A 27,534-nucleotide genomic window follows, 5' to 3' on the forward strand; every position below is an offset into this window, starting at 1 on the left:
GTTGCAGGTCTCAAGCAATGAGCGACTCGTCAAGACCTTAATTAATAAACTTTTACGGCACCTTAGCAAGCTCTAGAAGGTGTGAATAATATACTTGTAAAATTTACACTTACAAAATAAAAATCCAAACTGGGGATGTCATTTGGTTTTTATGAATTATTAAAAACCAAATATTGTACCCCAACGTTCCACCTCTGTACCGAAACCCAAATTTAATACATTCGAGTCACGTGCAAACCTAGCAACCAATGATAGTCCCTTTTGCATTACAACACTTACAGGCAGGGAAACGTCATAAAAGTGAAGTATTTAATAGTAGGTGTTTGTGTAATTTGTTATTTTTAATAAATATAACGAATTTTTATTCGAGGTAAGTAAGAACTCAGATATTCACATAAATATTATCGAGAATAGCATATTATTGCAAGAATTTAGGGTGTAGTCATTCAAAAGCTGTAAGTTGAAGCAAAAAATCAATATCCTGCACTTGCCTGGCAAATTAATCCAATTTTTCCCTCAATGGGAATATTTCTTAGTAAATCAATAGACTAATTGTTAATATATCAATTATTTCACACGTTTTAAGAAAATTTAATATTCTCATCATCAGTTAACAAGTTCAGTTAGTTACCACTTTGATTTTGTGTTTAATTCGTATGTATTTTCAAATTCGACTTGCAGTTTGGAGGCTACAACATGCTAAAATTTGTAATTTTGCATGTACCCGCTCAATTTCGATGTTTATTTACGTTAGCTTTCAGCTGTATGTGCTTTTCATTGCATGGGATTGAGTCTAATTTTGTATAATTTTGTTCACGTAATCATAGGTATATGTATCTAAGAATTTATATTTTTTGATATTTTGCTTTCATGCAATATTATCGCAGTATGTAAATTTTGGAAAGTTTAAATTTTTCTCGTATTCGCGCATGTCTTCTGCTGTAGATCATTAACAATAGTGTAATCTACTTGTTACAACAAATTGCAAAGGGCGTTATAGCAACAATTAAAATACATCTTTCTAAATTAGCAAACATATCCTTAAATATATTAGACAAAAGATTACTGAAATTATAGTTTAAATATATTAGATAATATAACTATATTCGTAAGTATACTTAAACAAATAGGCCTAAACATAATATTGTCCATTGAGTACCAACATCTTATGCAACCATTAATACCAAATATATACTTTCTAAATTCATCAAATCATCAAATTGTAACTTAGTAACGTTGTTACAGCTCTACAGGGTTGTTTTAGTTAACAAATTTTCATATGCTCGCATATGAGACGTAAATAAATCAGAACTCCCCATTAAATACGAAAATAACAATTTGAAATGCTGAAATTAATTACGCAGGCATCAGATATCTTTTTTCGACCAGTAACGACACTGACCAGAAATTAAATTTTGTAGGATATCAACATTAGAACAATTAGAATTGCCAGCACTTTCTACTGTTTGGAATACTCTAAAAAGTGTTAATTAAGTATTTATGTCGACAAACTTTCAGGGGCGACTCTGAGTGATTTTATGTCGAAAAGGTTATATAAACACGGGTCCATAAATTTATAATGTTGGATATCTCCAATACTAGGTTTAGAAAATTAAAAAGAGATTTCACCATTTCTAAACTATTAATTGATCATTTATTTAATTAGAAGTAAAATGCCACTAAATTCCAGGTACCAGGAGCCACACTTACTGAAAATCTCAGAAATTTAACGTCACTTATTGTTTTGAAAATTCGATCGCTGCTTGTGGTGTTTCCAAAAAATAAGTATCTTTCATTTTATTCGAGAAACAAACTCTTTTCAATTTATTATCTTTCTTTAACTTTCAATAACTTTATCAAATACTTCACAAAAAGTAAAATAACTCTAATACTATTAAAACAGAGATCATCCAGTGGGGTCAAATTTCTGGGATAATCAATGCAAGTGACGTCAGGCGTCTTCACCAAAGAGACACATATTTATATCCAAATTACATGTTTAATTAAATAAACCTTTAGCAAAATTCATCACTGCACCAAACCCTTTCATAGGTATTTTAAAAAAGGCCATTTTTTTATTTCAACATCCCGTACCACTAAAGCTTCAATATTTATACATATAACCTGTATGGTTTAAAATCACTCAAATAATCGTCCATTAAAGTTTGTTGATATATTTCGTTAACACTCTGTACTGTGTGACTGATATCATTTAATGAATTTGTCTATACCTCAATGAATGATTTTATTTCAAATATACAATTGGAAATACAAAATTTGTAAAAACTTATTTATAATTGTAAAATGTTTACTTAATAGAAATTAAAATGTTCTGCCTAAAATTCATTTGTTAAACCTTATCTCCGTATTTGGAATATTGTATAAGTGACTTCAAATATGATATACGAATTTTATATGCTACTTACCTAACTGTCCTATGTATTTTTTGAACAGTTTTCATTGTATAAAATTCATGCACATAAGCATATATTAAGATAAGAAAATGAGAAAGGGTAGGTTGATTTTATAAATGGTTGTAGCCACTAGCGGGAATGAGGAAATCTACTTCTTCATTTAATCAACTGCACGTGTAGTTCTGTGTAAATATTAGGTAAAAGAATATAATTAAGCAATAATTTCAAACTAGAAACTAGAAACAGATCATTAAGTGTGTAGATTTTACTTTTTTATGTATTTTTTTATATAATTTATACATAGTTGCAGGCGTTCCGGTAAATTTTTCTTCTCATTAAAACAAATAAACAGGTGCAATGATTTTTCCTAAAACCATTCCAAAGGGTTCTAGGATCTTCCAAAGGTTAAATGTGAAATGCAAAATTAAATTTTATAATCTTGAATAAATCACTTCCTAGTAAAACTTGTATCTCTTGAGCTTTTTCGTAGAATGCACCGTTCAGGCTTAAGCGTCCAAAAAACAAACATGATAGAGTATTTGGACAAGGTCGTAAAATTCTTAAAAAACATGTTTTTTGTCGAAGGCATTAATTGAAACTGCGAACCTTTTATGGCACTTTTACTAGATGCTCTGAAGAAATTTATCAATGATTTGTGAAGTCACAATACAAGATGAACTTAATTCACGCACAAAATGTGACTGACCTCAATCAGCAACTACACTATAGCAAATCTAAGGTCTTCGACACGTTGAATCTAAATCCGGCGTCATAATTTTTCCATCACGTCAGGTTTAAGAGATATCCTAACTTGAACGTGAGAAAAACACGCTATATTTGAGGTAATGTTACATCATAAGGTATTTTTTCTCCAAAAAACTCATTATGACATCTGAAACTGCTATTCTTCTTCTTCAAAATCCATTTTAAATCATTGTAATATCTTTTTTCCGTCTCAAGAAATTATTTTTTGAAATTGATTAGTTTGGCGTATTGGTAGGTTCCAGGATACTACTATATTAGAGCTTTTTGCGCATAGAAATTCGATCCCCGGGACTAAGGAGCTATAAAGTCGATAGGTATTCGAATTTGCTCATCATGGAAAGTCGACCCCCAAGGGTATGGTGTTATAGAATTACATCACCCGCTATATTTTATCCGCCATCTAGAATTTTGAAAGCCTAATGCTACATTTGGATTCAACAATCCCAGAAATCTTTTGGATTCAACAATTTCAACAATCTAGAATAGTTTATAGCAGAAACGTGCGATGAATAGTTTATTTGGTTTGAGGGTTGACGAATAAGTATTATGATGATCATCGTTTGACAAATTCATGATTTTCTTTTAGAAATTTTATGTAGTTTTCGACAAAATGTTTCTCATTTTAACATTCTAACATTGTTTTATGCCATCCTCCATATTGGATCCACCAGTTTGAATTTCTTAATTCTGACTGAACGATTCGAACTCTTCAAAATGGGGTTTGAAGGGGAAGAGTAGGTAGTACTTTCAGATGCGATAACGAGTTTTGTAGGGAACATTACTTCATAAGTAACATAACCTCTATTATAGCTAAAAACTATGTTTTTTCCATTAGATTAGACTGTCTCGAAAACCTGACGTGATGGAGCAATTCTTAGGTCAAATTTGGTACAGCGTATCAGAAACCTCCGGAAAAGTACGGATCGGTGTATGATTTCAAATTTGGTCGGTCTGTGTCATTTAACAATTACACATTTTTTATTTTACTTTAGTCTCGTGTTCTAACAGTCTGAGAAATGCAAACTTATATAAAATTAGACTCAGTTTGTACCTTGATGATATTGAAACAATTGATGTAATGATGACTAGTCGTGTTTGGCGATATGCCGGGGAGCCCGAGTGGCTCGTACCGATCCCTTACCGGTTCGAGCGACGTCTATCGCTCCACCACCGTGTCGGGGGGGAATACCGCCACAGGTCTGCTGGATGGTGTCAAGAAAGCTTTTAGTTTTGTCTCGGGCGCCGCCGCCACCAAGGAGGAACGCCTGCTCCAAAGGGATCCTCGGGCCGTGGGGCCCATCGTTATTTCCACCAGGTATAGTATCGTAGCATGGCTTCGTCTCTTAGCGAGTGTTAAGCTGGTTCCCTACCTAGCGCTTGTGGTCGTCACTGACGGTGTTCATTTATCATGCTGATGGTTTGTGGTAGCTTTAATTAATTACAGAACCTGTACCGTAATTTTCCCAGATGTATGTTCAGCGAAGGGATCATGAATGTTGAACATGAACGAAAGCGTAAATATTAGTAGGTAATTACTAACCTGAAAGATGTATAAAAATTGGAACAAAATTTGATTATGCTGCCAACATGAGGTCACTAACTACACTACACTACAAATTAAACAAGTAGGGGGTTCTTATGATGAAGAAGAACTGCTTATAGATTTTATAAAGTTCTCTTTTCACTTTCTTAGTAAATTGGTCATTTGTTTCTAGATATTTTTCATATATTAATTAGACGTTTCTTTCGCGATTAGATTGCTTGAGAAGAGATTATCAAATTTAAACTTATTTTGGATCATAAAACTATTCCAATGATCACCATCGTCCTGTTATTTCACCTTTTCCTTTCATTCTGAAGAAACAACGAAAAGTTAAGAAAAAATAATAATAGTAACACCCAAAAGACGTAACCTCACTGAATAGATATTACCCAAGAAAATCTGTATCCTATATATTTTAAGCAAATAGCAACTACTTAATTAGTTTTTTCAACTCTGTTTTGATTGGCCTAAAGAGTCTCTGCTATGATACCACTGAGATAATATAGTTCAGCAGTGACTTTTGATGCTCTATCGTATGCACATTTCTGTACTACTATATTAATAAAAATTTATCTCTTTTAGTTTATATTTTTCATACCCAAGGTTATTCAGAACGTTTAAGATATCGATATATGTTTCAGAAAAGTGTCGAGATATTAACAAACAGCAGTAGGAATAGATGAATAAGTTAGAATTATCGAAAGATTGTTATTAAAGAAAGAAGAAGAAAGATTGTTATTTGTGTTTTTTGTTATTGTTATTGAAAGAAAAAGAAAGATTGTTATTAAGAAAGATTGTTATTAAAGTTCGAGTCCTAAATGTTGCTCCTTCTTCAAGAAAAATTGGATATGTATTGAAATACTGGCAAATATTTTTTTTTATTCATTCATTATTATTTATTAATTTTGTTTCATTATTTGAACACCTTGTTTTGGTATTCCTATTATTATAATTCGAAGAAAATTTGTTTCTAGATTTGGAGCAGAATTCTTAATGTTTTATTAGGAGACAATATATTTCTATGTTGTGCTAAAAATAACATTGTTCTACTTACTACGGGTTCTGAGGTATAGTAAAATCGATCCTAAGCAAAGCCCTAGATACTTTGACTGAAAACAAATACCTGCCGGCATATTCTATTAAAACATTTCCCCTACTATTTTCGGTAAATCTGCTTTGACCTATAAACTACTATATAGCTAGAGCTTTTAATTTTCCCAGTGTTATTTGTGCGGGCACAATTCAATAGGACGTAACTGTGAAATTTTGGTCTTGTATTGATTCTATTACGCCATCATGTTTACATAGAAATTGCGCTGTTTTCGTCTCAAGACGACAATATTTAAACATGTAATTTGTACATTTAGCATCTGAAGTACGTACTTCTGCCACTTATCACATTGCATTAAAAATTTTGGACTATTTGTCGCCTAAACGTATACAATACTGGCATCTAGATATAAACCTCAATGAATCAATCATTCTAATATATTCTCAATCGTAGCTTTTTTATTGCGAAAGGTTTTTTATGCTTTACTTTAACTCACATATTTTTTATAAATTCATACATATTCATTCATAAACTTTAATTCTTACTTTTTGTATGCCAATTTTCTTTAAAACATATTAGTTCATGCTTAGTCGTTAGTTTCAAGAATTATTCAAGGACAATTTTGTTAAATCTATGTTCACTGTCCAATCTGGTACGTACCAGTAAAGGTGTAAGATACTTGTCGCCAATTTAATAAATCTCGTCTCTGGTTTTACTAAATACCCTTTGTTATATACATTTTTTAATATAAATGGTTTTAAAATTAACTTGATTGATTGACTGATTTTGGCTCTGTGATAGAACCCAAATTCCTGAAGAAGAACAAGAGATTCATTAATAAAATAAATTTATGGTTTTAAATAATAAAATAATTTGACATACCTGATGTTACAACTGTTCAAAATTTTGTCCACCGTGGTGTAAACACAAATGTTGTCTTACTTACCATAAATTAAAACGATATCCATCAACTCCGAGTTGCTATACACGCAAACCATTTTTAACTACTAAAAGACTACTGTAAACACTAAGGCAACGACGACTGTAAAATCGGATTTCAGTATTCGGAGTCGCTGAGGCCACGTGGCTCTCCACGCGTATTACGAATGACGCTAGATACTACAGTTGTCCTATGTAATGGTTGAAGGTACTACAACTTAAATAATTTTTTTCTCGGAATCTATGAGGATTTTACAAAAATTCTTTTACGATATTGACTCATGCCGCATCTATTCCCAAAATTTTTTGGATAAGTTGTGATCCTGTATAATTTACGTCTTTCTACTAACTTAAGAGACTAAGTGCTGCTTTGATGTGAATTAGATCAGGAACCCAACTTGCATCTTGACAGTAATTTAATTCTTTAATAATTATACAATTATCGTTACCTTGCATAACTTTACGCATATTTAAACATTTATTTCAAAACTACTGAAGCGTGAATCTCAATAACTAATTGACATTAGCCTTGACTAACTGTACTACGAAGATTAAGGTACCGAATAGGGACTCAAACTACCTATTCTAAGATTAGTTTCTTAATCTTGATTAATCCGGTACATTAGCTAAACTTCTCATAATTAGATGTTGGCTTAATGTAATACTTCCCATTTATTTTGAGGAACATCGTCACGTATCACACAGTCGTGTCTGAGTGTAAATGCGCTTACAAGGTGAAAGCTAACGAGTTCTAGTAATACCGAAACTCAAATGAATAAAATTCAAAACAAAGTTGAAAAACTTATTCAGTGCTTCGTGTAGACAGGATATGAGTACATCAAAGGGTAATAATAATAATGCAAATCTATCTATACGCTTGTTTCCAATTTCCATGTTTGTTTATACTACTTATACGATATAAATAGCATCAGTTAGGATTAATGCGTATATTCCTCAACATAAACAAAAACATTGTAGTATTCTATTTATACCCCCATTTCAATGTTTACTTTCAGTTTTTGGAAGTAGGTGTATATGAGAGTTAGCATAGGTACTGGTTGTTGTTACCACACTTCAGATCAGAGTGAAGAGGTAAATTGAATTATCGTGTCTTAACGCCTGAAGTGCGGGAATGAAAATTGTACCTGTTTTAAAATCCTGATAAATTCTTCCTGTAAACATAATAATTGTCCCTACTCCTGCAATTTAATTATTAAATAATACGAGCCTATATATAGTACATAAAGCATAAGTTCACTTATTTCCGTGCTGAACACAAGCAAAACCAGCAGCATTGGTGTAAGGAAACCAATATAAACTTTTGTGTATTTTTGTGCTTACTGTTGCACTTTGTTTGAACTATTGCAGAGTTATTACAAAGATCTTTAATGAGCAGGAGGAGGGGAAGGTAAGTTGCATGAGCAGTATGTAGATGTTTTTGAGAAATGACACTTTTTTTGCCTTTTATCTCACGATATCACGACACATATGTCTTTACACACGCACAGGGTTTCATTAGCTGTAGTAAGGATTCATACTTCTTCCTCTTCATTAAATTATATATAAATGAGATTGCCGACCCCATTTACTGGATTTAACTGGTATACAAATCGATATTTCTAGAGAAAACTTAATGCATGACTCGTTTATCCTATACAGGGTGTCCCCCATTGGAACCGACACTGGGCAGGTGCATGTAGGGGTGTCCAAAATATTGTAATTTAACCAAACTTACCTACATACAAAGTTGCACCCTTGAGGAATTATTAGCTCCAAAGTGGGGCCAAAGTTTCGAAAAAAAATTAATATCTCTGCAAGAACCAAATCTAGTATATGATTTAAGTTTATTACTGGTCTTCTTTGACTATGATTTAAAGTTAATTGAAGCACTACAAGGTGTTTATTGGTGATGACTCACCCCTAAAATTGTACGGATTTTTTTTTAATTGACCGAATTGAAAAATAATAATATTAATTCGCAGCAGAATTTAATTTTAAAAATTTTTTTACTCTTATTAAATTTTAAATAACCTGATTCTCAAAAAAAAACCGTATTAACTGAAACAAGATGTTAACAGTGTTTATTAGAAAATAATCGAAAAGTCAGTAGCAGGCAATGAATTTATTATTATTTATCTTTCAAACTTGCCAGCTAGTAATAAAATTATTTTATTTCAACAATTGCCTCTGATTGCTGTTGAAAAAATATCAATTATTATTTTTATTATTTATTTGTGTTTTTTACTTAATACAATATTCGCTTATTTAAAAAACTACCTAGGTACTTGTTTTCTTTTTGTAGAATTAGGAGAAAAGTGAAGTAAAATTTATTTGGGCAATTGTCAAATTTGAAAGATAAAGCCTACTACTGACTTTGATTATTTTTTAATGAACACTGTTAAAATATTGTATCAGTCAACACGGTTTTGCTTGAAAACCATAAAGTTTTTTAAAATTTTACAAGTGTAAAAAAAATTTAAAATTAAATTCTGTTGGGAATTAATATTACTATTTTTCAATTCGGTCAATGAAAAAAAAGTTCTGAACAATTTTAGGGGTGAGTCATCCCCAATGAACGCCTTGTAGTGGTTCAATTAACTTCAAATCATAGTCAAAGAAGACCAGTAATACCTAAATGATGCACCAAATTTGGTTCTTCTACGGTAAAGTGTTGCAGAGATATTATTTTTTTTGAAATTTAAGGCCCCACTTTGAGGGCTAATAACTTTGTATATAGGTAAGTTTGGTTAATTTACAATATTTTGGACACCCGTACATGCACCTGCTCTGTGTCGGTTCTTATGCAGGACACACTGTATACATGTAGTAGTATTTATTAAGTAAATGCATATTTCTAGAATAAATAAAACAAAATTGTCATAAAATGATATACTGGTGATTTTTTTCATTGACATCATTTTCGTAGAGTGCTTATTTTTGGAGATATTTGAAAGTTCCGGGTTAAAAAAAAACATACGTCATAATAGTAATAAGAGTCCCAAGAATTTTTATGCTACATTTTTCCATTTCAAAAACTAATGTGTTATATTTTATTCATATATTTTTTCTGTATTGCTGATATTATAACATAGGGGACATAACAATTGAAAAAAATGTCACACGAAATACAATTTTACACGAACATACACATGGAACTAAATTTATGTTTTGGTTTATCTCTGCCTAGATTTTTTGTTCTGTTAAATTTAAAATAAGAGGCTAGTGTGGGGTCTAGACTTTTTGGCAGCAGCCAGCGTGTTTTTGATGCTTATAACTCTGTAACAATTCACACTGGACTTGTTTACCGTGTGAAACATTTAAAACAAAAGTTTAAAAATATTCTAAAAATGTTTGGCATTGTTCCTTGTAAACAAGAACTATTTATTTGATAATAACATCTCAAAAATTGATTTGATAATTACTATACTACTTCTTATTTCACAAAAGTTCGTTGTACAAAATGTAGAAAACTACCATTAAAAACGCTTTGTTTATTTTTTGGGTTAAATATGAAGTCACAGCTGTCCATGCAAAAACATGTTTTTGTTTACTTTGTTGGCAGTGATTTTTTTTATATTAATAAATAAAAGTATTTAAAGAATCAGTTTTCTCGAAAAATATTTTGTGGAACCAACCAGCTTCTGATGACTGATCTGATAATTTTAGAAAAAGAAAGAATGACTAGCTGTTATTTGGGAAACCTAATGCAACCTAACCCTCCCATATTACGCATTAATTCATCATCCTCCTTAGCTACAGTTTCCTTATTTATCGCTGTAGGTACCTGTATTACTCTTTTTATTTTTTATTCCTTTTGTTTTAGGACTGATAGTGCAAACATTAACACAAACAGAAAAATGCCTGCTTCCGGAATAGCAGAAGAGGCTGCCCTTTTGGGGTAAGAACCACATCACACGTTGCTTTGACTTAGAGTGCTTGAGAATTTAGCAGCTTCTTGATAAAGGATTATTTTTATTTTTTGTAATTTATCGAGTGCTCCGTAGTTTTGACTTTTCAACTCGAGAGTTTTGATTGAAGATATTTCGCAATACGAGGACTGAATGAAGATTAACTACCAGAAGCATATGCAACATTTGTTTGAAATAAATGTAAAATAAAAGCAACTGTGTTAGTTTTTGTTTAGTAACCTACAAAAGGTCACTTAATTTACAAATAACATCTATAGAAACATCATTCTTTTCCCTAATCTTCCTGAAAACACTTATTGAAAACAAAAAACAATTATAAATAGGTCCCAAACGTAAAATTTCATAATTAAGGGAAATGTTTGTTTTTTTAGTACAATGCCTTCCGACAGCATGGACGATATTGAATTGAAAAATATTCAGTTGCAATTCCCCTCAGCCCGATCGCTCTCTAGAGATGATTCTTCGGCTCAAGAAGAAATTGTGGAAACCGATCGCGGGAATATTGTTGTGGCTATTCAAGGTTCAAGGAATAAACCAGCTATTTTGACGTATCATGATTTGGGACTTAACTGTAAGTATTAATTGACACAAACATTTTAAACAAAGCTGGCGATAATTTAAAGAAAAAAAAAACGTTATTTGAAGCCGAGAAAGTCAAAGTGTGTAAAAGAGATTCGAGGGGATCAAGGTCGCGTAAGGTTGTTCGGCTCTAAAATTATATCATAATGGACCTTATCGTTTGCGTGACAAACACAGTTCATTTAAATGCAAAAACTGGTCGAGTGTATTCGTAATCGTTATTAAGGCAAAGATTTTGTTCTCTTTAGTATAAGGTGGCGATGGTAACCACTTTTCCTTAAGTTAAAATATCTTTCTGACATGGGTAAAATAGAACAGTAAAATTATATTGAAGTGGTGGCCTTCTTGCCACCTACGACAATGCTAGTACTTAATAGTAGTTAAATTAAATCATCTAAATAGTCATAATTGTGGAAAATCTGTGTTAAAAATAACATTTCCCAGGAAATAATCGTGTATGGAAGTAGCTTGAAAAGAAAACAGTTTCCAATATAAATTAAAAGCAGTTATAATAAAAACTGTTCAAAATAAGACCCATAGGTACCAGTGGCGACTCGTGACGTTGTGAATAAGTGAGGCCCGTGGCATTTTTCCTAGGTGGGCAAGAAAGAAACAAAAAAGCGCGGCAGATAAAGATTTTTAAATTTTCAAGGTCATTTAGTAATGAATCTGGAAATTTTTAGTTGCATTTACAATATTAAAGAAAATCTGATGTTCAGGAGCAGGATTTTCATTCAGATTTTATAAAAAATAATACGCAACTATTTGGATATTTTATTAAGCCGCTCTCAAATAGGAACAAATTTCTACGTCATTTTTTATCATGCAGATCTTCGCCAATAGCCCTACAATAACCGTAAATAAAAAAAAATAGGTACATTATAGAAATAATTAAATAAATCGAATGAGTAGAACTATGAACAACAAAAAGATTTCCAATTTAAACTGTTCATTTTATTAGTTTCCTTGTATGAGGGTAAAACTATATAGATAAAAATTTGATAAAGCTTGACATGAATAAGTTGATAGAAGTAGTTTTGAGTATAATTTGACAGAACTTCTGTTTCATAACGGTTTCATTGAACTAAAGACTTGTAAGGATGCAGGTTTCAGTTTTAGCCGTACTTTTGTCTTTTCAGATATTTCAAGTTTCCAGGCATTTTTCAATTACATTGACATGAGAGCATTATTAGAAAATTTCTGTGTTTACCACGTGAATGCCCCAGGACAAGAGGAGGGAGCTCAAACTCTCCCAGAAGAGTAAGTTAAATTTATTATTTTTCTAGTTTAAATTCAGAAAAATGCGTTAGCGTTTTGCACTAATATCACTTATTTCTCTTAAAATTGAGATATTTTTCACCTAGGAAAACATGGTACAGACAAGGATGTAGGAAATGTTATTGCGATATAAAACAAATATTTAAAAATTTCCTAAAACTTTCGTATTTACAGAAAGATAAAAGGAATAAGTGTCCACCCTTCGTATTTTGTGTACATTGAATTGATTGCTGAAAAGTATTTTTTTTCTTAATTTTCAGTGTAAGAAAAATCTAATGATCAAATGTATTGTTTTCTACGAGCGTTACATATTCAAACAATGCTCATATAACAATAAAAATACATGAAAATATCCAACCTTTCATGTTCTGGAAACAAATTAAGCCCAGTTAAAAGTTCATAGTACTTCAAACTTATTAAATAGGGGCAATTGATTTATTCAAGAAGTGACAGAGTGTGTCGTAATAAAACTTGATTGACCTTTAATAGAAATATATTATATTTGGATTAACTGATTGGTATTGATATTTGAAATAATAGAAAAGGGACAACAATTTGCCTATCTTTTGGCCACCAATTAAGGAGTAATTTTGTTTCTGATAGCAGACTAGTTCTAAAAATACTAAGTTTTAAGATTACAATTGCGGTCCATTTGCGTCTTATTGTATCCAACCGGATTGGTTATAGTTTTAAATAAAATTGAGGGTTCGGTGTTATATTGAATGTTTTTTGAACTGGAAGCGATGTCATTAGCTGCAAAATCAGCCTCTTACACTTTTACTGTTTTATTTCAGTAGTAAGTAGCCAATTCGGTTGAATCCAGCATAGCCACAACTCGGTCAAACTGGTTTGATGAGAAATGACCATCAAATTGATGTAGTTAATGTACTTTTAAGACAAATATTCTTTATCTTGAAGATTAAGCATTTGTTTCGTTTATATGAATTTTTTTTCTTGATTTATGTCACATTAAAGTTTAACCAAACGCTTTAGTTACCACATGTACATTTATAGAACTTTTTCCGCTTAGTTACACTGTGTGAAAAGCCTCGGTAAACCTGCACCAAAAAATGAATCAATATATAGATATATACACTAGTAATATGAAGTTCCACAATAAAAAATGAAACTGTTCTTGCATAAAAAATCTGCCTTAACAATCACCACAATTTGTATACATCGTTCAAAAAGAATATCAAACGTGTAGAAAAAACAATTTACCCTTTCAACAGAATTGACTTAGTGTGGGAAGTGAATTATGATATAATCATCTAATTTCATCTTATGTTCATGCTAACAGTTTCTTCAAAAGGCAAGCAACATTATTGTCTCATTTTTCTGTAAAAATCCATACTATACCAACAAGTAACGCTGACTCTTCCATAAGTCTTCCATAAAATTGTTGAAGGTATTTTTTAGATGACTATTTTCGCTACTGATTTTCAGCATATAAACTCGGTGAAAAATAACACAAATAGAGTGCATTAAAAGTTAAATCTGTATATTTTCAGTTACGTTTACCCGACAATGGACGAACTGGCAAATCAGATTAGTTACGTGCTGACCCACTTTGGTATAAAACAGTTCATAGGATTTGGAGTCGGGGCCGGCTCCAATGTTTTGTGCCGGTTTGCATTAAGCCACCCCAGCCAAGTATCCGCTCTCTGCCTGATAAATTGTGTGAGCACCCAAGCCGGCTGGATCGAGTGGGGTTACCAGAAGCTCAACGCCAGGCACCTCCGGTCGAAGGGTATGACACAGGGAGTTTTAGAATATTTGATGTGGCACCACTTCGGAAGGGTAAGACTCTGCATTCTGACAAATCGGCTCTTGTGGTTTTCTCTGTTTGAATGCTCGTTCGTTGTGGAGAATAGTGTATACACAGATAAAAAAAACATATGTTCTCTTATTGGTTGCCGTAGATTTTGCTGTATTTTAAAGGTATTAAACAGATTCAAATTCTTAACAAAAAAAAAACATCAAATGAAGTCAAAAAGTGTTCTATGAAAGCGAGTGTGCTAAGCAACTACTTTATGGACTACATGCCACAACTAGCGTTGAATTACACGATCAATACCTCGTAAGAATAGTAATAATAAATGATTATTCAAAATAAAAATTAAAAATTGTATCTAAATATACATATATACATATAATTAATACAAAAACACATATATACATTTACTTTAATATTTAATTTTGATCAATGTTTTGCCTATTATGAAATCTAATTAATTGTATCTAATCACTCTTAGGATAAAGAGTAAACTAAATACCAATTAACTAAAATATTCTATAAAGCATTACATTTAGATTCTAACATTTTATCACTAGGATTAGAAATAGTCATAGATGTATCATCACATAACAGGAAACTAACATATCAAGTTCACTTGTGTATAACAGAAACATGATAGAACCTAGCATAAAGCCTTGTGGAATTCCCACATCCACTTCTCCATATCTGATCCAATATTATTAGAACCTAAATTATCTGCTAAGTTGGCAGTTATATACCACATATTATATACCTAAGGTTTAGATAATAATTTCTGGTGATTTCAAAATTCTTGGAAAGATTCCAGTCAAAAAAAAAAATTTACAAGACAGGTATTTAGTTCGACTAGTTCAAAAGAATAATGAAGGAGAATGATGTAACAGGGGTAAACAAAGGCAGAATATCCATTATTTCCAATGATCAGTTTAATTTTTATTGCAAATAAATTTCAATTCTTTGCGAGTCGACTATAACTGCACTACATGTTTTATCCGACACTTTCCAGCATACTGAAGAAAGGAATCACGACTTGGTTCAAGTGTATAAGAGTTACTTCGAGAGGAATGTGAATCCCACCAACTTGTCATTGTTCATCGACAGTTACATCAGAAGAAACGATCTAAATATTCACAGAGAAACGGACCCAGTGAAAAAGAAGACAGCCACTCTGAGTATGCCTATATTGAACATTACGGGTGCGTTTAGTCCACAGATGGACGACACCGTGACGTTTAATGGCCGTCTTGATCCAACAAACTCTTCCTGGATGAAGGTAATGTATTATTCAAAGATGTCATAAACTTTGACAAGTTTAACTTTTAATAATAAAATTGTAACTTAACTTTCAAAAACTCTCTCTCTCGCGATGTGTTAGTTCGATCTTCTGGGAGGCCAAGAACAATGTGGAAGGGTAGTCTCAATTCACTACCGAAGACTATGCTAGTTGGTGTTTTCCCGGTAGTCTTATGGACTGCTGATCGGCAGGCCAATAGGAAAAGAGATAGGTATCAGTCCCAGTCGGTTTTATGTTCATTGTCAACTGTTTGCAGGGTAATTGTGCAGGGTCTAGTTAAATTTTCGCCACCATGTCATCAGATTGTGGATGTAAAAGTGTTGTGCTTGTCTTTTTGATGTACATCTACTGGCATACCTCTTGGAACCCATCCGGTTAAAAATTTTGCCCTTGATCCGAATGCAGTCTCTTGGAACGCCGATTGAATATATTTCCAGCTATTTCTGAAGTAGTCCATCCAGGAGAAAATGGTTTCCAGATTCTGTCACGTCCGGCGACGGCGACGTCTACGGTAATTCCTTCGAAGGTAGCCCCAAGGTTGTACCGTTTTATCTGGCCTTTACTTCTGATTATGGATCAGTTGCTGTTGGAACTGTCAGCACATTGACGACACCAGTATTCTACATCTCAGATAGATGCCTAGCCAGTAGAATGTTCCTCTATCTTTTGTCAGTCTTATTCAAGTCCACTCCACCATGGACTTCTCTCAGCATTTTATTGATTATATTCCTTGGAAGTTGATGATTTCTGCGATATTTCTGTCCATTTTTTACTCGGGTCCCATGAACTTTTCAACTAATAATCAACTTTCCTCATTGTCCATCAGTCACAACTGCTGTTCTTTGGGACAAGCATCCAAATTCTTTGATCTCCACTCAAATTTTAAGGCATATGTCAGCACTTCACTGACTGTTTTACACTGGCTAATCGCAAGACTTTCGCAGTCTCATATAACGTCAATAAATACCTGGGCAGTTAACTACTCCATAAAGTCCTGCTTAGCTGTTCGATGTACCAAGTAAACTAAACAAACTACATCGGCCTCATACTATTGTAAACTCTCATTTGTTTTTTGAGTTTTACCCTATAGCTGTGCTTGGTAGACCTGCTGTAAGTGTTTGTTACTAAATTTTATTTCTAAGTGTTGAACTAGCTCCTCATAGTGATTATCGTTACCCTCGTCTAAAGTTTGTAAAACTTTTAAGGCTTCACTTTTCAATCGTACTATTAGGGCCGTAGCTTTGTCAACGTCAGTCGAGTTATTAACTCCATCGAGCTCTTCCTCAGCTGGGAGTTGAAGTTTATCCGAACCTTGATGGTATTTTTCAATTCATCATCGGTTATATATTCATGTCTTCATATTACTTATACTTTGCCTTGCCTTGTTTCTTTAATTGTCTCTTCGTACCTTCAAATTTATTTCTGACATCACTCTTGAGTTCGTCTTTCATATCCCCATTACGGATCTTAACGCAACTAGTGCATCCTGTCTTATCTTCTTGTCAGATCTTAATGCATCCGGTCTTGTCATTAATTTACCCTGTCCTGTCTTCGTATCAGAAGTTAATTCACCTTGTCCTGTCTTCATATCATCCTTCATTTACATCATTATTTTCGTAAGCTGTTCCAATGACTCTTTCATCTCTGTTACTTTAGGTCTTGTACTCAGTAGCACTGTTTAGTCCTGTAAATCCTGCTTCAGTACTTTGTACCATTAACATAAACAATAACTATGCTTCTAAGATATGAATAAAGTTGATAACACAATTGCAGTCTTCTTACATTGATATCTTCTGTAAAGCTGCTAATTTTTCTCGTTTTTCCAGATTTCGGATTGTGGCATGGTACTGGAGGAACAGCCGGCAAAAGTCAGTGAAGCTTTCAGGTTATTTCTACAAGGCGAGGGATACGGTAAGTAAAGACGTACTAAAAAGGCGAATTTATTCAGACGGACTTTTGATAGTACTAAGTATTATACTTTTAAATGTAAAAGTAACAAATCGTTGTACCTCTTTCCAAATTTTATTGGAGTTTTAACATTGCTGCCACTGATATAGATATTTAACAATACCATTAAGGCTTCTACTGCCACAATCATACACGCTCACCACCGCTTTGCAATAATTTAGCAAACATTATACTGTAATGTTTAAGTAGACTCTTTTTGATGCACAAATTGCAACGATTGTGTTATGATATGTCTAACTTTTCTTGAAGGTTGGATACCCCATAACATTTTGTTGGTGACTACCTTGTTATGTTCCGTTACTTTTTATTGTGCTGGGTAAAATTGACGATTTTCTGTTTGAATTGTCGATTCATACCTTATATAATTGCGACGTACATTACATTTTAAAAAATTACCCATGCGACCAAAACTTAACTAATAATTAGAAATAACTCTTCCTTGAAAATCAGTAAAGAAATATTGTTTATTCGATTTGGTTCTTCTATTGAATCTTCATTGGATTGTAACCTATAACTTTCTAAAATTGATTCATCGAAATTTAGGAAATACATTTTCCGGGTCAAATTTATCCAATTTTGTTTTCGTCAGTTAATATCTTTAAAGAAATTGGATTATGTGGAACTTTTTACCAATGTCCTCAACATTTTTTTTTTTCTGTTTGATGTTACAGATAATTTTTCCTCTGTCAAAATCATGGTGTTTCCACGCAGATGATTAATATCATTATTGCTATTATTTCTTTTGGTAAAGCATTCTACAGGTTACCTCACTATACAACAATACCTGTTTACTATCAACTTAGCAGTTAGTAGGTTCATTCCGTTCTCCTGATCCTTCTGCAGATATCGTCATCAATAATATGGGTAACATATTATTAAACGATTTTATCTTTTTCTTCTGTACTGATTCATGTATTAAAATCTTTTGTTATTCTGGAGTTAGCACGCCAATGAGACATACAATTTAAAAGAGGTTAAAATATCCATACACTGCTCATTTAATTTTTCTGAATTTTTAGTTCTAATTAAACTATCTAATCTTTGTGTTGTTTTCTTGTTTATTTTCAAATTCGGATTTTTTTTACTTTTCGAAATAAAAATAATACGGAGAAGAAACTTTTATTTGTGTAATATAATGTTTAAGTATATTTTCAATTCAATATCTAGTCTCAGTATGTAGCTGTAATTAGTTATTTATTCAGATTTTTTAGTTAATTCATTCATGAAATTTTATTTATAATTGTATGGTAAACATACAAAATGATACCTACCTGCTTATAATGTGATTCGAAGCAGTATTGACTTATATTATTCGTGTAATACTAAATAGTGTTGTTTTTCTACATCTCCAGATGCTGAGAATTGTCGTTTCCCTTATTATTTCAATAAATTTTACCCAGCATAAATAACGATTTAATATCTTCCTGGTTTGTATCACTATTAATTCTTGTTATTCGGAAAAAGTTTTTTTAAAGTCGTTTAAGTATCGACGACTATCAGTAGACACGATTATACACTGAGTTTATATTTTATTTTACAATGTTTGCGTTGGTTGGATATGCGCGAATGGTATGTATTGTTCAAAATAATTTTGTGTACCTCATTTCATCAAATCCTGCTATTTCCGTTATTGGACTTTCGTTAATTTACCTTTTTTAGCAAGTTCTGTGAAACTGTGTCCTAAAATTGAACCGGTTCTAGAAAAGTATTAACAAAAAAGACATTTGTAGAAAAATAGTTTAGTTCAAAACAGTTTCTAAAGAATGTAAATGTGAAATTATTCAAGTTGTAACAAATTTACTGCTGTACCTAATAGAGAATGTACGCAAATATAATAGCCAATGTAAATTTTATAAAAATGTATAGAGATTCTACCGACTTTTATTAAAATTAAATTTCCAAAATGCGTAGGTAATTATATAAATATGTAAGAAGTGGAGAAATAATCCAAGCATAAACTGGGTGTACTGTTATAAAAAATTTCTTCGTATATTTTATGTATTCCAAATTGGCATTATGTAAAGTCTTTCCGAAGTCAGTTGAACAGGTATAAAAACACCTAGCAATAAAATCTGATGAGTTTCATAGGCGTCCCTAAAAAAGTTTTCTGCTAAAGGTAAAAAATAATGATAATTTCTATAAACTAATGCAAAAAATTAAAGGGTCAAAAGAATTTCCGAAACTTTTCCGTGATTTTTGACAGACTGTATTTAGGTGAAAAATGGTCGTATCAGGAATTAAAAAATAAGCATTTTAGAAGCTACGGTTATCATACAATTCTAAGAAATAGAGCCACAATAAAATTTTGCAAATTTTCTTCCACGGACTTGGAAAAATGTTCTTCAGCTAAGCCATTGCATGGACCAGAAGCTTGCTTATTCATCTTCAATTTATTTTGTTTTAAATTTCGATATGACCATTTTTCATTGAAATATCGGACTTTTAAGGATCATTTTGTCTTCAATCATCGATATCTCGGCGACAAATGGTCGTACAGAGAATTGAAGGACAGTTTCGAAAACTGGAATAAATTTCATATAACATGCTGTCGCAACTTTTCGGATTTTTTTTTCATCTTTTACACGAATTTTTAAAAACAGGAAAAAAGGTAATTTATGGTTTTTTAGAAAATTGACGGCTAAATTAGAAATATTCACGAAATGACTAATGTTAAGCATGACTTTTACAGTTCGATATATCCAGAAGATTCCTGTGAAGTTTCATCTCGATCTAGCGTTTCTTTGTTTCAAACAGTCAAACTTTTGAAAAAAATAAGGGTTACGTTTTTTTTGAGCTTAAATACTTCATAATCATCATTAAAATGGAAAAATTTTTTTGGGGGGTTTTCTCACATTTTTGCCGCAAATAACGTTTTAATTGATGAAAAAAAAATCATTCAGTGTCATTTATTCCTACTCAATAAAGATAAATTCACAACCACAAATTATATAAAAGTAAAAGGTATCTAGTAGCATCTTGCTGTACAAAACGTCTATTTAAATCGGAAGAAGATATTCTTTCCAGTTCTAAACTTTGCATAATATACTCATATTTTTATCTAAAAGTGTAATAAACATTTGTAACCTACCACCTTTAATTAGGTGGACCTTATGGTGCGGAGTTTGTTTCGAATTTAATAACAAATTGTTTTCTGTTTAAATATCTTTAATATCACTTCAGTGATGAAAAATGTTCAAATTTAACATTACCTGCACTGTCTCCAAAAGCCGGACAATAAATGACTTCACTAAGTCATTCCTTCCACTAACCATTTGTATTGCTGGTTGTCGACACACATTTTTTACATTGTACATGTCAACAAAGATAGATCCACAGATACCTAAATATTACAGAGTGGGCTTGCTACACGTTAAGAACCATTACCTCTTGTTTTTCAAATATATTTTTGATATTCAATTATTGGTAGGCACAAATGTTTATTATATGATAATTAAACATGCTCAGTAACTTGGTTCAATTTCTTCTCTTCTTATAATTAGAAAAAGCGTCTTAATAATCGACTACTTCTATTGTACCCGACTAGATAGATAGAATAGTTACATGGAATAAAATATTATTAAATAGTAACAAATATGCTGTTTTTCTGGTCGTTAATTACATATCCTATATCTGAAAAGTATTTGTAGAACTTAACAGAAATGTTGTATTTATATGATTATTTTACTGTCTCTAATATTACTTACATACTCAACTCATTTTGTGCGAAAACTCTGTATTTATGTAAACTTATCACTCAATTCAATAAATAATCTGACACTCGAGATATTTTATGCCACAGTTTCCCTTACCATAACATACGCTTATATTTATTAGTTCAATTTTTAGCGCCAAACACTATTCGTCAGCAAGCCGTATATGTTTTAATTTGTTTGTTTTATTTTTCAGCTGTACAATTCAAGTGCCTCAAGTCTTGCTAAATCAGTCAATTGTAGTAAATTATACATAAGCTTAGGGAAATTATCCGATGTCTCGGAAATTCGACACATACTCTGCACTTACTCTAATAACTTTGATCTCACTGAACAGTATTTATGTGTCCAACAGTATTCTAGATATAGTTCTAAAAATTGGAGATGGGAAACAATGCTTCACCAAGTTTGGGAGTGTACAAGTATTATCCCTAATTTTACATTTTAATGTCTCTTAAAAGACAACTTTGCGAATTTGCGACACCACTACCAATATTTCAGTATTGCCAAACTTGCCTTGTTCAAAAAGTTAGTGCAGTGTTTTAAGCATTATAACAAACAAGTTAAAGTAAGGGCTGATGGTTGTTCACAAATTTTGACGTTTGTATGCCGTCAGGATCCAGGGGGCATTGCGATCGACGCACTCAGATCTGACTAATTACGATTTATCATCTGTTATCATATTTATCATTTGTTACTACATTAATTACTTTTATTGTACTGTCACAACAGTTTACGCGACGAATTTGTTTCTTCTTGAAGCACCTTTCCTTAGATCTGACGACGTTGATACTCGGAACTGTCTTAAGTAACTTAATGAATTAAAATAAAAACTATGCCTTTAACAATCTGTACTTTTATCCAACTTTTGGGCAAAGGTAATGTTGATCGGCATGACAAATAAAACCACACCAATTATACATAAATTATTATTTTCTTTTGATTATTAAATAATTCCTTGATCTAAGTGTAATTGATTTCTAGAGTCTACAAATACACTATTTAATAAGAGTTTGTCTGAACTGTTGTGAATCGGACGTAAAAGATTTTCCAAATGTATCTAGATTATGTTCCAAAAATATGTCCAATGGAGATAGGAATTTCAATTATGAGAGTCTAGAGATAGCCCATTCAGTTTGTTCGAAGCTTCCGATATGCACACTTCTCTTGACCCCTAATTTAAGAAAAATATCTGATAGGTTAGGTCAGGTTAGGCTTTTTCTGCATGTAAACATACAAAAAAGACCTAAATCGTGAAAATGATTCCATTAAGTTATCTCTTACGTCACATAAGAAGCTCAAAGCAAAGTGAATTGACTGTCTCTAGAGTCTTCGTGCGAGAACAGATAAGGTGTGCAGTTTCAGTGGCAGAAAGCAGGCAGCCTTTGCGCAGATATAACGCAGTTTTTGTCCCCTCTGTCCCAGCCCATTTGTTTACTTCAGACGAATTAGAGTGAGGCAGAGTACCAACATGCAAAAAGCTTTCGTATAAAATGGCACTAAGCGCAGTTTGATGAAATTCACTGATTTAGCAGGCGTTGGGACACAGATGTGTAGTTTTGGCCGATGTAGTCAAGGTCTCTATCATGTTGTTTTAGCCGTTCAAGTCGGGCGCAGACGGTCTAGCTGTATGTCATTCGAAGGTAAATCCTATTAAACTGGCCTCTATCTATTAGGCTCCCAGAAATATCCCCTCCCATGTAAGTTTAGATTTGGTTTTGGACTGTTTACTGAAACTAACACACACATCATCCTACTAACAATATTAACACTGTTCTGTTAATGCTCAAAATGTTTGTCTTTGCATTGTGACTACGTTTTAATAAATGTGATTATTTAAACTGATACGTACCTTTTAGTTACGCTAATGGGATTTTTTAAGTGATTGAGTCGTAAGAATTAATGTTTAGAATAAACGTAACTTACGGCTCTATTTTGTTTGTACGGTGGTACTAAAATTATTCAGTGTAAGAGTAAACTATTGCGTTTCACAGTTTGCACTGATAATTTAGTCTCACAACATGGGTAATAGTAAATTATTATTCTTGTTGTACTGTTCTTATCTCAGATGTTTCCTAGAATACCGCAATCACTTTTTATGTTCTGTATTTTACTGTTAAACTTATGTGGGCTACCTTGGTCAAAATTAGTAAAAATGAACAAGAAATTAATTTAGACTCCTTACTAACTTGATGATCTTTTCAAACTGTCGTTTTAAATAGCTTCTAAATTAGTTGAAGTATCAGCACCAAATCATTTTAGGCTATTGATGTTATACATTTATTTATATATAGCATAATTTCTGCTATTTTTCAAATTATTGAAACCGAATTATGCCATGCGATAAATCGATTTTATGTTTTTTTACTCGGTGCGTCATAAGAAAAACAGTCGAGATACCGTTTCTCTTCCAAGTTGAACAAAGAATTAAAAAATAATTTTTATTTTAAGAAAAATCGGTGATGTATCATTTTTTTCTTTAACAATATCTAGAGACATGCCTGTGCGCACGCCACTGGTGTAACTGAAAACAATATTTTTATCGTAAAACATGTATTGTTGTTAACTATCAGAATCTGTAAAATTTCAGTAAAATATTCTGAGCGGTTTTCGCAATATTTATAAATTTGCATTTTTTTAATGAAAACCTTAAAAACACCCTGTAGATCGAAAACTAAGCGTTTTCGGAATATGGTATATTAAGGAAATATATCACAAGTTACTTGTACTATAACCTCCTGCAAGGAATGTATCGACTTACCAAACATCCTGTATAATATTATTGATAAAACTTATTTCCTCCTAAAAAAATAATATAAATTGGAATACTTACATTGAACCCCTTCAACTAGTCAAAGGAATGAAAACTATTCATTCAAAAGTTGTAAACTGAAAATTTTCCGTGTTGAATATTATAAAGTCACAGATTGTTTTAAAAAAAGTGATAGATTGTTTTAAAGAAGTGATACATGATACATCTTCCACGTTGAATCAGATAAATAAATCTACATTCGATGATCTGATCCTTGTTGTGTCAGTGAATTCATGAATTCTAGGTAGGACTAAAATTTCTATAGAGTGTCTAAATTTTGTTTTCTAGACTCTAATGTTAAAGGTAGACTAGACTAGAATATATGATGGGTTATTTAAAATAGTAGTAACTGATATTTTATTTGTTATTTAATATCAATAGTATTAATAATACCTAAAGAATACAGAATATATGGTCAATAAATTATGAACTCTCAAAATGTGAATTAATAATGATAGATTCTAACTATTATAGTGTTTAAATATTCAAAATAATTAGAAGACAAATTAATGAGTAGATTTGAATTTCATACTCTTATCCTAAATAAATAATCTTATAAATTATTATTTCATATGTGAAAAAATTTAATGAGATAAAAATAAAAAGTTTTCCTGTGAGTTAAAATCTAAATTAAATCTAAATAAAATAAAATGAAATATGACATATAAATGTATCTACTATCTAAAGAATAGTTGTGTATTTCAACAATTGTGTGGTACATGAAATGGTATAGATCGTAGATGGAATATTTTTTGTAGTTTTTCTAGGTTCGCATAGCCTTAAAGCATGAATGACATCCTTCTTGTCGTGAGTCTGTAGATCTAGAATAAACTACCGTAGGTATTAAGTGAAGCAATTGCATTATAGTGAGTTACACATTAATTTGCTTCTTTAACTAAACAATGCATGCATTAATAAATCAGTTTAATTTAATTTGCACCCCAACACTACACACAGCTTTTATTAAAAATGATGTTTTCTTTTAATTTGAACCGAGTCAGTAAATAAAGCAAAATCCGATTTGGTCAATAACTTCCCAGAAATGTACCTTGGTTTATTATTATTATTATTATTTTTTCACCCAACAAATTAAAAGTGATGCATACATTCATGTTTGTGTTATTTATTCTTGTCGTTTTTAATTTTCAGTTGCTCCTTTGTCACCAACGAAAATGGCACTGTTTCGTAAAGCATCATTGGAGGAACTGCTCAAATCTAAATTTTCAACTGGCGGCCAGTGGGCAACAAACGTTATACGTATAACGGAGAACCCAATTTCTGCAGTCGTTTGTTAAGTTGGGCGGTCATGCTGTATTGAAATTTATATATGCTGGGTTTGAAGAAAATTTAAAACTTTGAGTTGTTAAAAATCAAAAATTACTTGTAGAAAAGCTAAACTGGGATTTTAATAAAAGAAAATTTTTTAATATTTTGGACTGTGTAGGTTAGAGAAAATTATAACAAAAGCAAAATATATACTGTATAGTAGTTCTTCAGAAGAGAAAGCAGTACCTAAGAGTGTGTGATATATTCATAGACCAACTCTCTAAATATTGTTTGTTGTTATATGTGTAGCGTAGATTCTAACATCAAGTAAGTTGAGTTACGTTTTAAGGCTGACTTCTACTTGTTCCTTACTTCGTTTGAAATTGCCGTTTCAAGATATGTATAGCGCAGAAAAAGGCATGTGACGATTGTGATAAATTTCAATACAGAAGATTTTGTTGGCCACTGCCACTTTCTCAATAATGCACATATCTTTAGTTTAGACAAATCAGAACATAATCCTAAATTAATTGCAACGAATCGATTACTATCACCAGCAGAAACGAGTCTCGACAACCTAGTGAATTGTTAACTACTAGAGGCTAGCTTTACGTAGATGTTACTTTACAGGTTTTACATTTACTTTCGATGTATTACTGTACTGTTAGGCTGTAGGTAAGCTTTCATAGAGGCCTCAGATAATTCTTGGAAATATATAAGCAAGGGAAATGTATTCTTGCCATTGTATTGATTTTATTACGTTGAATTTTTTTATTCATGCCAATGAGTTGTTAATTGTATAAGTTTTATAACAGATATTTTTAATGTCGTCATTAATGAAGCGTATTGTGCCTCACTTTGTTAAGTTAAGTTAAGCACTGTTTAATTTTAATAAAAGTTAATCAAAAAATGAAACGAGTTTAAATCACCCTTAAAAAATCCCTTTTCTTTTCATTTTCAATTCAATCCTCCACCATTTTCCCAAAATAAAAGCCGACGTTCGAATTTTGTGGTGTCCGAAAAATGCTCGGTATTGGGACAAACGTTAAAGGCGAACGACTTTCATTTTCACTCTGGACCCTCTCTGGATCCTGTAGACTACGTCGTTGATCCTCTTAATTACCGTACATGGACCTACCTAAGAGTTTTGGAGCTTTGTCGATTTTATAGCCAGCCATACTAGATCTCCTTTCCTATTTTGAACCCAATAGTGTTGGTTCTGCGATCGTACCGTGTTTTCAACAGATCGCTTTCAAATTTCATTTTCTATATGCATTTTGTCATGAATGACATCTTCTGGATGGCCAAAAACAATGATGAAGAGCACCCTCGATTCTCTACCGAACACTTTGCTGGCTGGTGTTCTCCCGGTAATCTCATGGATCGACAGGCCAATAGAAAAATGGACACGTGTCAGTCCCAGTGGGTTCGATGTTCGATGACGACTATCCGTAGGTGATTCTCCCATTAAATCTCTTCACCATGTTTAAATAACTTGCTGCTGAATCAGTCTACTGACCAGCGACACCAATCTTCTACATCTGCTCGGCTTCTTAGCCAGTATAATCTTTCTCTTACTTTATTTACTTATTTACTTAGAAATGTCCTCCACTTACTCCATCTACTCCACTCAGCACTTCGTTGACTTCATTCTTGAAAGTAAGAGCTGCGTTCGTACTTCATTACCATATAAACTTCCTCACTGACTCTTCAGTACGATGACTAAGTCATATACTGACCACTAACCTTTTAACGTCGATGATTGTCCGATATTTCTGTCCATTTTGGTGGAATTTCATGTTCCTTTCAACTAATAATCGATTTCAGACTCTCATTATTCTGTTGGTCTTCAGGAAGTTTCCAAGTTTGCCATTGTCCGTCCGTCACAATTGCTGTTCTTCGGGACAAGTTTCCAAATTATTTTGGATCTGCTGGGTTGCAATGTGAACATCTTTCGGGACACGGTCTTCTGAATACTACGTTTGGTCTGGTCTTTGTCACCACACTTCTAACATTCAAATGATTCTCGTCGAACAAAACTTTTGGCAGGTCAAATATTAAATTGACGTTTCACCTCCGCCAACATCCTTTCCATACTGTGTATTTTACTTAGAGTATTTGAAATATATTTGTTGCATACTGATTCCCTGCTCTAGTATGTCTCTGGATGATTGTTGTGCAGCCTCAAATTCCGTGGCATGTGGTTGTC

The 27,534-nt window shown here is 32.3% G+C and overlaps 1 protein-coding gene across 8 annotated transcripts; it reads left to right on the plus strand.

The window, feature by feature from the left end:
- The first annotated feature begins 272 nt into the window (after positions 1-272).
- LOC108907323 (protein NDRG3) lies at positions 273-26,228 on the plus strand. 8 transcript variants are annotated; one of them, XR_001964327.1, is made up of 10 exons: positions 273-370; positions 4,269-4,494; positions 10,536-10,610; positions 11,013-11,212; positions 12,360-12,480; positions 14,010-14,298; positions 15,282-15,548; positions 17,396-17,480; positions 21,444-22,890; positions 25,209-25,262. XR_001964327.1 is itself a non-coding variant. In XM_018710954.1 (10 exons), the coding sequence occupies exons 2-10, from the start codon at positions 4,283-4,285 to the stop codon at positions 25,352-25,354; spliced, it is 1,440 nt and encodes a 479-aa protein (XP_018566470.1). In that variant the 5' UTR covers positions 274-370; positions 4,269-4,282; the 3' UTR covers positions 25,355-26,228. The 8 variants fall into 8 exon arrangements, 7 of the variants coding, with proteins under 7 accessions (XP_018566473.1, XP_018566470.1, XP_018566472.1 ...); XM_018710954.1 differs by having other exon boundaries at positions 274-370; positions 22,846-22,890; positions 25,209-26,228; XM_018710956.1 differs by having other exon boundaries at positions 274-370; positions 22,846-22,947; positions 25,209-25,298.
- Positions 26,229-27,534: the final 1,306 nt, after the last annotated feature.

This window comes from Anoplophora glabripennis, unplaced genomic scaffold, assembly GCF_000390285.2.
Source record: "Anoplophora glabripennis isolate ALB-LARVAE unplaced genomic scaffold, Agla_2.0 scaffold97, whole genome shotgun sequence".
In the NCBI taxonomy this organism is placed as follows: domain Eukaryota; kingdom Metazoa; phylum Arthropoda; class Insecta; order Coleoptera; family Cerambycidae; genus Anoplophora; species Anoplophora glabripennis.